Below are 11,547 nucleotides of genomic sequence, written 5' to 3'. Positions count from 1 at the left end.
GGCGGGGCTGGAGCCATGGGGCGTGCAGGACATGTTCGGCTCTTCAGAGAAAACAGCTGAGCTGCCGCTTCCCAGTGCGGGGCAAACGCTGCTGAGTTCGCAGCTTCTCAAACAGGCCAGCGGGAAAAAAAAATAAAATTGGCAGGTTTAACTTTGCATCAATTCACAACGTATTGTTACGTTTTTAAAGTGTATAAAACTATTGATCACAAGCAAGGCAATTACCTCTGCTCGTGCTGAAAGCCATGCGGCAGGCGACCAGGAGTCAACGCTGAGCCCACCCAGCCACTTCACGCGGAGCAGGCAAAAAAAAACCTCCCTCGGAGGAAAAACCCGAAGCGGGGTGCCTTGCTCTGAGCCCACCCCCTCCTCTAAACCGGAGTCGTGGTTCAGTCATGGAAATTGCCAAGCTGGGCACAGTTTGGGACACCCTGTTTGACAAAAGGTGACAACACGGGTGACCCAAGGATGTACCCCCAGTGCACTGAGAAATGCTTTATCTCTAGAGGCTCCAAAACCCATCGCTAAGAGTAATGACTATTCCCAGACCCATCGAAAACATGAGAACTTCCTCAGTTACCTCCGAACCTCCATCACCTTGAGTTGGGCCTCGAATAATAATCCTGAGACTGAAGCCTAAGGGAGGTTAAAGCATCTTCCCTTGAAACCAAACAGCCTCTTAACCTCCCAGTCAGAGCCCCTCTCCAGTCGTTAGGGTGACAGTGGTGCAAAACTGGAGCCGTTCGGACGCTACGCACGGCACAGCCGCTGCAGGAACGCCTCCGCAGTGACCAAACCGCATCGTACACGATATTTGGGTAGCAAGTTTTGCAGAGAATAAATATCACACTTCAATTTCATGGTAACTTAGGAGGGTTTACTGGCAAATACCATGGCTTTTACATGGTTCTACCAATTACCGAGCAATTACACGTAACCTAGATCTGGAGGACATGCGGTACCGATCTAATGTATTCCCCTCTGCCTTAAGAAAAAGGCAGTTAATAGAAAACACTTTTATTTAAATTATAACCCCCTCCACAATATTCCTGTGTGACATTATTAAAACTCCACATCGATATGAAACGCAAAGTCTGCCATGACATTAACACATCAGTTGTGGGATGATCAATAAAAATTTACTTTAAAGTGCGCCATATGTCGCTCCCCACAAAGTTTTATTATTCAGATTCATCAGTTTGTACCTCAACCCTCGTGCAATTAAATCCCATTTAGCAGCACTGACCTTCTGATTTGAACCTGTCATTCCTACAGCTGGTTTGGAGTTTAACAGCACTTCTAAAAAATGAAAACAAAATGCCTGTGAATTAACGGTGGGGTCCGGGGAGCGTGCCAGCGGGAAACCCCACCCGTGCCGCGGCCAGCGGCACAGCTCCTGCGCCAGAACAGGGCAAGGAGGGTGGAAAAAAGGGCAAAACAAAAGTGCCAGCACATTCGAACGTGTTGTAGCATATTTGTAAACATCGTTAATCACGGATTAGCAGATGGAGATGTTAATTGCACCTGCGGAAGTACCGGGACCTCAAGGTTGATTACATTTACACACTCGGATGGGGGCTGCGGCACCATGGCGGTGGAGCATCCCCACCGTAGCGGTGGAGGATCCCCACCGCCGGCGAGGCAGGAGCCCCTTGGGCAGCGTTTCCAGCACCGGCAGCACCCACCTCGCCCCCTTCAGCCTGGCACCGCTGCGAGCTTTGCGGAGACAGAGCAGGGGTTCTCCGGCCCAAAGCCTGCCAGCCTCGGGAAGCCTCCCCAGGACCCAGGGACAGGGTTGATGGGAGGGGATTGTTTTAGTTAGTGTTTGTGTTGATAATCTGTGCAGAAAAGCAAAACTGGGGGCAAGAGCAGAGCTTCTCTCACAGCCAGTTCTCCCTGGAGTTGGTCTGGGGGGATGAAACGATCTGTGTTCGCCCTCATCTGAGAATAAAAAGGCCGAGGCGCAGAGCACATCTTCTGAACCAAGGAGGACAAATATTTTGCCACTATGCTCAGAGACACTTTGATTATTGAGAAATCATTCTGGAAGGGCAATTACTAAATTTTAAAATCAATTTGGTAAATAAGCCTCTGAGAGGAACCCATGACAAGCAGCAGGGAGGGAAGAATTGACTTTCAAATTACGCACACCCACTTTATTCATATCTAAATATCAAAGGGACTGTATGTACAAACAGAAGTAATCAGGAAGCATGTTTTGATCTTGCTGATGTACACAAAAAATGACAATTAATGTCCTCCTTTATGATAGAAAGCCGGGAGTTTTTTGCAGTTACATTACAGGGACGATTATAGTCAAGCTTAAGGCTAAAAATAATGAAAGACTATAAAAACTACATTTTAACATTTAAAAATATCCAGGAAATTAACTGGAGAAGCAGGCAATGATCCAATTAATGGATTGCATTTATTAGATCAGGGGCAAGTCAGAGAGCACAAAGCTCCATCTCCAAAGGTGTGAGTGCGCAGAGGTCCCCGTGCCCCTCACGGGGTTCAGCCCAGAGCAGGGTGGAGCTGGAGCTGAACGACAAAGCAGCAGCAGCAGCTGCTGCACCCCAAAGCTGGCTGAGTGATGGCAGAGGGACATCCCAGTGAAACAAAGCAGGGCCAAGACCCACCTTGGAGGGAAATGGCTAAATGCAAGCAGCAGAGCTGTCGGAGCGGGTCTGCTGCCCTCACAAACACCTGCATTGCAACTCCCAAGCAAAAAAGCCCGAACTGCAGGCGTGGTTCTGTGTTCATATTCCTGCCTCTTAAAACTCAAGCCTCACACAACTCCCAGTAAGCCCTGTCTGATGCTCCAGTGCTCTGCGGATAGAGCGGCTGTACGGGGAAACTCGCAGGGGAGTTACTGGACCGACAGACAAGCGACAGCAGGAACTTCAGTCCACCTCACTCACCCCACTGCGGGCACTGTGGTTTCACAGCTTTTTGGGAGCCTTCTGGAAGTAAAGTAGCTGCTCCACTGTTACTCACCTGCTTTCCTCACTGGAGGGCTGAGCCGGCATGGCCAAGCACGGGCTGACCTTGCCTGACTTTCCCAAACACGTGCCAGCTCAATGAAGTGCCTCCTCTGTTAAAATACTGCTCGAATAAACAAAAAAAAGAAAAAAAAAAGAGAAACTACAGTTCCTATGTATGTACTTACCTAGGCCAGGGATAAAGAAACGGCTCTATCCTCATCCCTGCTGCTGGGAAGGAGGGATTCGGTCAGCCCCGAGCGCTGAATCTCCAGCAAACCTGAGCCACGGGCCCCCTCTGCTGGGGCACCTACAGCTGGGCTGCAGCGCCGGCTGGGCTGCAGCCTCCCTGGCCCACAGCCTTTTTATTTCAGCATTAACAAAACCCAAATAAAGACACGTTCAGCTCTCGACATCTTTCAGGAGCTCCACGGCCCGGCCTGGCTCCCATTCCAGACACCTGGGGCGTCCCAGGCCCCGCAGCCACCCACCACTGCAGTACCCACTGGCCAGGCCCTCCCAGGGAAGTATCTGAAAAACCTCCACATCCACAGACCAGTTTACAGACTTCATTTAGCTCAAAGGAAAGTCCTAATTAGTCACTCTGAGTGATTTACTTGTTCATTTGGAAGGGGGGGAGGGGGGGAGACTAAGCTGAATTGTTTGAAATTATCCCTAAAGGGCACTGTAAATTAAGTGTTAATGAGGAATCCTATGCAAAGGGCCACAGTAGCTAAATAAAATAATTAAGGTGCTAAGTGATAACATTCATTTGGTTCTCAATAACTTAGCCAGCCTGGTTTTCGACCAGGATATCTGCAGTTGAAGCCACCCTCACCCCAGCTCCATGCCATCAGCAGGACAGTGGTGCTGGGGCAGCTCAGCATCCACTAGGATCAGGCTCACCATGGAAAGGAAACTTCCCCAGAAAAAGAGAACCAGCTCCCGACTCCCCTTCCCACCTGAAGGAAGTGCTCTGTTCCACTCATCATGCTCTGGATTGACATATGACACAAAAAGGAGTGATTCGAGTCCACGACCAATCCTTACAGAGGCTTTATTTCCCTGGGCAGTGTTTTTCCCCTCTACGGCTGTTTTCCAGCAGCTCCTGCCCACCCCTTGGCGGGGCTGCAGACCTGTTTACAACCAAATACCAGTTCAGGCGTTCAAGCAGCAAGATGTAACAGAGAAATTGCCTCGTCATGAAGAAATTGCGAGTAGAACCAAATCCTACCCGGCTCTCGGCTGCAAAAGGGCTGGTGGGCTCAGGCACGGGGCACAGGGTGGGCTCGGGGCACGGCCTCTTTCAGCAGCAGCACCAGCCAAGCACCGTCTCTCACCTACAGCCCAAATTCTCTCCACAGCATGAGCAAGTACAGAGTACAGAGTCCCCCGTGCAACACGCACAAAGCTCGCAGCTGTCCCTGGGTATTTTGCTGCAAGAGTGGAAGGATTTGGCTGTCTGGTTTTGTCCCCCTTCCTCACAGCCGCTCCTGCGAGGTGCCTGGGCGAGGGGTTACCGGCACATGCTGGTATCTGACTTCAGCGTTAAGCCAGGGCTCTGGTGGTATTGTGCATCAGCCAAGATGCAGCTCAGGTCAGTGGGGCTCTCCCTGGAACTTGCAGCGCCAGTGAAAACCTGGGAAAGAGCACTTCCATACCCCACACCAGCAGAGCCCAGCCACAAAACGCCGAGCAGCTTCCCCGCCACATGGAAACACTTCAGTCACCGTGCCTCCGCTTCTGGCTGCAGATGGAGTGCAGGAGAATACCTGTAGGGAAGGAAAAATAAATAAATATGTGGTTTTAAACCACAAGAAGATCGTTCTGCAGGCCTGGACGTTTGTTTGCTTTTAAAATACAGAAATTTTGGACTACAATGCCTTTGTGCTCAGAACTGTTTTTACCACTAGCAACAGAGACGTTCAGCGACTCGATCCCGGGGTGCAGGGCTCTGCCAGGGGGTACGGTCAGCATCCGGTGGCACAAGAGCTGTGTCTCTAGGGAAAGGCCGTCACCTTCGCTACCTGCAGAAGACAGACACCGCTCAAGTCAGCTCACAGCTGCTGCCACATCCGTTTTAGCCCCCTCCTGAGCATAGTTCTTGCTATTGCTCTGCCACACCTACACCCTTGCCCCTCAGCTCACCAGCTCCAACACAGCAACAGCCAAGAATTGTCAGAGGCGAGACTGGCACCTCACCTGCCTTCCCCTTCTGGCCTATTCCAGCCTCCCCAGATCTGTTCTCCAGTATCTGAAGTGGTTTTGAGGAATACCTCTGCAGCCACCGTGTCAGCACACCCCCGCCTACGCACATGGGCTGCTGCCAGAAGGACAAGGCAGATGAGCCCAGAGGCCTGATTTGGTCCAGCAAACCCCACACCCCTGTGGATACTGACGGGCTCAGCCTTTGCAGCACACAGTACCACCAGCTGGGTGCAACTCAGGAACACAGACAGTTTAACCAGAGGCTTCAATTGATTAGTTGTTAAACCATCCAACAGCCCTGATATGTTTGGGCTGATACACTGGTGAAACAGAGTTGAAATCTATCCCAGGTCATTAGTAGTTGTTTGACTCACACTGTCACAAAGGGAAATGGAAAGGGAGAGGCTTTAAACAATCCTGCACACAGACAAGTGAAAACGCAGAAGACCACAGACCTCCCAGCCTGCTAGACTCCCCAAAGAATTCTTCCACATCCATTATTTAGAGCTACACAGACAGCTACATGGCTGCAAGAACAGCCAGCTCATCTCAAAGACACGCTCACCCTCTGACAAAACAGGCTCAGCACACTGGAAGCCAAACGTTCCCCTCCAAGAGCCATACCCTGAGCCCGGCTGAGCCCCAGGCTCATCCTGGGATGGCGCCGCTGAGGCACACGCTGCCTACCTGGACTTCTGTGCCTCTCCTGCATGGCCAGTGCTGTCAACAAGGCCTCACTCAGCTCACCTACATGTAGACACTCACCTGAAGCTTTAACAGCACACAGGGATGCTCTAGGCTCTGTCTATGCTGCTGGAGACTACTTCCTCCCTAAGGCAAATAGGCTCCTGGCTGGGCTGAGCTGCTGCAAAATTCTTTCCCCGGTGTCTCCTTACAGCACTCCCTGAGGACTGATCTGCGTGACACCGCCCGACTCCACAGGGTAGGAAAGTGCCAATATTCCCATTTCAGACTGGAAGCTGCAGCCCAGCCTCATGTTTTGCTGGCCTGACCTAAGCAGCAAGATGCATTTTGTGTAAGGAGAAGAATACTTTGGGCACTGCATCTTGCATCACCTTCCGTACAGGCAAAAGCACCCTTTGGCTGGGTAAGTGAACCTTCAGAAAACCAAAATCCCATCCCAACCACTATCCTCCTCCTGCTGTAAGCCAGCAGCGCAGACAAGGCCTGGGTCAGTCACCCAAGGTCACAGGGGAAGCCTCAGTGACACAAGGAATCAAAGCCAGGGCTCCCACTGCCCGCCTGCCTCTTCGTCACTAGACTGTGGCTCTCTTAGGGGTGCTTCAAGGAAAAAAAATAAATTATCCTACTTTTTACCAACTCCACACTGAAGTTTCACAATGTACAGTCATATTTGTCTCCTGAGCCTCTCAAACCATACTCTCGTGGGACTCTCCAACTGGGACAGCAGCTATTGCCAGAGGTGCGACAGCTCCTGGAGCAATCCCCTCTGATAAGGGTCTTACGATTCCTAATAACAGCAGCAATTTTGCTTCCAGCTTTTACAAAGCTTTTTATGGCTCTAGCTGCTTAAAATAATTAGGAACCATAAATTCAGGGCAAAAAGACTTGCAGAGAGTGTGACATGAGGGAGGGAGTATTGACTGAATCACATTAAATCCTGGTTTATACCAGTGAACAAAGCACTCCCCACTGCAGATCTCTGACTTCTGCCTCTTAGCTTTGGCCCTCACCGACAGGCCTCAAAGACCCAAGCTGGAGCTTGGCTAAAATGCTACAGCAGGTTTCCTGCCCCGCTTACAGTGACCACCAGCTGCAGATTCCAGGGCGGGAAGTTCAAACCCAGGCAGAAGGGGCCGTGCTGGCCGTTCAGAGAAATACGCAAAACAAGCATCTCCATAAAACCACCAATTCCACAAACAGCCCCAACAACCCCAAGCTAAAGACTGGGGGTGTAAGAAGAACGAAGTACCCAGAACTCTTCTTGCTCAGACACCTCACTGCTCCCGATCCGCTCCCATGCGCACAAGGCCACCCTCTCCAGGGCAGCAGCGTCCCTGTCACCTTTGGCAGCGACTCCAGCGCAGACAACATTAAGCTGGACTGCCCAAACCACTCCGCCGAGCCAGCGAGGATGCCAGCAGGGCGCATTCCAGTCTGCAAACATTTGACTTCCCAGGCAGTCTATGCCATGCACGGCGGGTCGCTACCACGCCGAATTCTCTCTGCTGCTCTCCGCAGCTACACTACATATTCAGATCTAGGGTGCTTCTTCAAACATCCCCAGCATCAGACAACTGTAATGTTCAATTTTCTTTTCAGTGAAGAGTTAGTGCTCAGCAGAGAGTTGAAATCATTACTGCTGCAAGGTCCAGGAGCCCTCCTCAGGCATCTACCAATCAGCCTCCAATCTCCCTTGACAAAAGGATATTTGGACTTTTTCCTGGAGAAATCTCTCATAATTCAAGGTAACGACACCGCTGCCACTGTCACCCCCTTCCTTTCTCCTGGTGGTGTCATCGTTTCTGGGATGCATTTCTTTGTGGTCCATCAGCAGCGCTGCCAGCCTCCCTACTGCCTTTATAACACAGCTCCACACATCTTGTAGAGATGCCAGATTTGCAGCGCTGTCTTGTCAGTATTTCTAGGGGTTCAATAAACATTTTAATTAAAGGAATGTCTTCTGAGCCAAGAAAACCGCAGCACAGGGCAGGATTACAGCCCCTTGATGGCTCACCGCCAGCGTGACACTACTTCCAAGTGTAAAATCTCCAACCAGCCCTCGTGCCAGGTGACACAAAGTGGGGGGCTACAGCACAGCCACACAAGGGTGCCTAGAGCCACACTCCTGCAGGAATTTCTTTCTCTAGCTGCGTTACTCCCCTTCTCTTCACCTTCTAGGAGGCTGCACAAGCCCAAACTCTGCTGCCTTTGCACGTCTCCTCTGCACAACGAGGCGGCAGAAGCAGAGGGCCCTGTCGGAATCGCCCAGCTGGGTTGCCCAGGACTGTGGCACCCCCTGCTCATGCGGCGCACAGCTCCAGCAGGGAGGAGGGTACCCCTGCTCCTCTCACGGGGACCGCAACAGCCAGCAGCTCCTGCCTTCTCCTTGGTGTGCAAAAGCAGCCACTGCCTGGTCTCCACACCACAAAGCCCAACTTTGTGTTCAGACCATCCCCAGCAACAGCTCCTCGTGTTTCTTTCCAGAGATATGTTCCTGGTTTTGTAAGAGGAAACTTGACTGAGCACAGACGTGGCACAGCTCACCGTTACAGCTCAGCGTGGCAAGAGCAAACACACACCTCCGGGTCCCTCACTCCTGTTTGTGATCCGCCAGCACAGAAAACTTTGGTTCAGGGCTCTAGGACAGGATCAAACACGCCACAGAACACACCACAAAACAACACGCTGTGGCTACACCGACCCGGACCCAAAAACTCCCACCTAGACCCTCTGCAGCTACTGAACTCCCTGCTCATCCACCAACTGGTTTGTTCTGGCAGCTCTGGCTGGGAGGCTGCTCAGCTCCCACTCTCCTCCCTATTTCATTTGCAGCCAGATCATCCTAGTACTTTTTCCAGACCAAAGCGTAACGTAACGTAACAGACCTGCAGCTCACTCTGGAGTGTTCCCTCACACACGCTCTCCCACCCCGCCCAGCGCGCTGTAAATTGAAATACCTATTACTATAATAACAGGTTTAGTCCACCGAAATTCCGAGCAACTGATGACAGGAACATTTTCCACCTCCTCAGGCTTGCTGACCGTTCCCACGACTTCCCAGCCTTCTGCAGTTTTAGCCTAGAAAGGGAAAGGAAAGAAACGTTTAAAAATTACCTGCCTTTCAAGCTTAGAAAGAAAATAAGTCATGTTTGCAAAGACACTGTTTATTTTTTATATTTTCAGTTAAAGTAACTGTATTTTGTAGGGTGGTTTTTTTTTATCCCTCGAATTTTTACCAAAGTCCCTCCAGAACTAATTAAAAAACTTTGATTAAAGAAAAAAAACTTTTTTAAAAAAGTAATTTTCTTTCTGGTGTTTACTGCAGTTCAGCGAGCAAACAAACAGCAACTGAAAAGCTTTTTTATTTGGCCCGGGCAACAGTTCTAGGAAGGTTTTTGCCAGGAAAGCATACAAAAAGAGTAGTGTTGAACAAATTAGCATAAGGCTAATCCACGGAGCAAGGCAGTGGAAGTTCTCAAGCGCAGGCTCAGCCATCAGAAGCCCCCAGTAACTTTTTCAAACGCAAATGCGCATTTTCAAACTCAGATGCCAAAAATCAGCTCAGACAAAAGGCAGGACACTCAGCACTCACAAGCAGAGAGCCAGCCTTCCCTCCTGCACCCTCCTAAAAAGAGCCTGAATTCTTTGTCTTGGAAACCTATTTTAACAATAAAAGAGCTGCTGCTTCTTGCCAGCTTCCTCTCCCATGAAACTGGCACTTTTTACATTATGTTAGACCAAATTTACACCAGCCAGGCACTGCCAAGGGTCAGGCCAGTGAATCGGGGTTCAATTAAATGAACTGCTGCAATGGCTCTAAATTCAAGCTTTGCAGTAACAAAGTGATTCTTCCAGCTGTTTCCATTAAATATCAGTGTATTTTATGTATCTTTGCCCCATCATCCAGAGCTCCAGCGGACACAGACCTATTGCACAGCTGGACCTGGGTTTTCGAGCACCAGGGGGGAAGAGTCCAGGCTTCCTCTCCCGCTGACACCAGCCTGTAACGAGCTCGTCCTCAAAGGGACAGGGGCACACAGACCCCGGGAGCACAGACCAGGTGCCTGTGCTCCACTGAGGTTCTGCAGCCGCTGCCCTCCCGCCCTGGGCAGACCCTTCCCACCCTACTGCTCCCCCAGGTCTGGGGGATCCCACATGAACTGGGCAGGGCAGAGGAGAGCCCACAGCTCCCTGCTCCCCAGCCCAGCCAGGGCACCAGGGACCTCCACAAGGAGTCAGGGCAGTCACACGGTGTTATCACAGGGGACAGATGTGCTTTGTCAATTCAGAGCAACTTCCCTGGGTTTGTTTCCATTTAAATAATGTTTTTCCGTGCTCGCTCCCTTTCCTTTTGCAGCACGTTCTGCAAAAGGCCCCGTCCCACCTCACCGCACAGCTACAGCAAGAAAGATTCCCAGTGGCTCGCACCAGCCCTGGTTCCTCCTTGCTCCCCTGCTCCAAAGGCTGCCCAATGCTGCCATCATGTGCCTGGGCCTCGGGATGCTGCTGCCTCCGCCACGCACTGAGAACAGGAGACAGGAGCCCCTCTGACTGAGCTCGCAGCCCGAGGATAGGAGACAGACGCAGCCTTACCCTGCTATCACCATCTTCTAGAAAGACTCTAGACCGACTCAGACCCTGCATCGCGGGGTACGGGGGTGCATGCCGTGCCCACCAGAGGTGGTCCGACAGCAGAGAGCAGCGGCAGCAAACAGGAAGCAGAGAGCACGACACCGCAAATAACCAACTCCTTTTCCTGTACCCTCTCCCTGTTCAACAAACGCAATTTTTGAGGTTTCTTGAAAGGGAAGAAATAAAGTGGATCATTCTACCTTCAGAAAGCTCTGGAGATCATCTGTGCCATAGACATCGAGGACTTCCATAGCTCCAGAGCTAGCTTTGCTCACTGTCGGAGTCAGGGGGCAGCTGCAAGGACATACGAAAGGAAAAGAGTCATATAAGTAAAAAAGGAAATCCGTAAGAATTTTTGTTTCTGTATTTCCACCTCTTGCCTCTGCAACCCAATTCCACCTACTCCACTGAAGATCTCGCTCGCTATACAGACATATTTTCCTATGGAGAATAGGAGGGCTCAGAAATCAACCCAGGAAATAGGTTGTGGCAGTTTTGTGCACAGTTAGACAAGTTCAAACACAGAAGAGGTTAAACCAAAAAGTAGGCAGGGAGGTTCCTTACCAGCCTGCAACACCGTGTACCGCAGCCTCCCTGCAGAGCACAACTCAAACAGGAGCCACCCAAACGCAGCTCTCCTGCTCAGTCCCAGCAAGCCCTCTAAAGGCGTCAAGGAATTCAGGCTAGAAACCTCTCTGGGAGCCAGCAGGAAGAGAAAAGTTGAAGGAGCAGATAACAAACCCATACCTGTTCCTCTGGGTTGTCACCACTCTGTCCACCCCCAAGAAGTACGCCGAGCGCAGCACTGCCCCCAGGTTCATGGGGTCCTGGATCTGCTCCAACACCAGCCAAATCAGCTGTCGGTTCGGACCCTCTTCATCTCCCACATCGGGCTTTTCGGCTTCCTCCAATCTCTTGAAATGCAGAGGACTGGCCTCCAAACAAACTCCCTGGTGGACGCGACCACTGCAAAGAGCATCTAGCTCTCTCCTTTGAACGTGATGCACAGGGACGCCCTGGG

The 11,547-nt window shown here is 51.1% G+C and overlaps 1 protein-coding gene across 1 annotated transcript in view; it reads right to left on the bottom strand.

Annotated features, from left to right (window-relative positions):
* Nucleotides 1-4,703: 4,703 nt before the first annotated feature.
* RNMTL1 (RNA methyltransferase like 1) overlaps nt 4,704-11,547 on the bottom strand; it is a gene marked incomplete at its 5' end in the record, with an annotated part of 7,159 nt that continues 315 nt past the window's right edge. The window contains 5 exons of the mRNA XM_010139997.1: nt 4,704-4,753; nt 4,889-5,008; nt 8,852-8,972; nt 10,727-10,820; nt 11,274-11,542. Of these exons, the coding sequence (XP_010138299.1) occupies nt 4,704-4,753; nt 4,889-5,008; nt 8,852-8,972; nt 10,727-10,820; nt 11,274-11,542 (654 nt within the window). The remainder of the gene's footprint in view (nt 4,754-4,888; nt 5,009-8,851; nt 8,973-10,726; nt 10,821-11,273; nt 11,543-11,547) is intronic.

The sequence above is a fragment of the Buceros rhinoceros genome, unplaced genomic scaffold (assembly GCF_000710305.1).
Source record: "Buceros rhinoceros silvestris isolate BGI_N320 unplaced genomic scaffold, ASM71030v1 scaffold41787, whole genome shotgun sequence".
Lineage (NCBI taxonomy): Eukaryota > Metazoa > Chordata > Aves > Bucerotiformes > Bucerotidae > Buceros > Buceros rhinoceros.
Note: the sequence above shows the minus strand (reverse complement) of the source record. Positions and strands in the feature narration are given on the sequence as shown.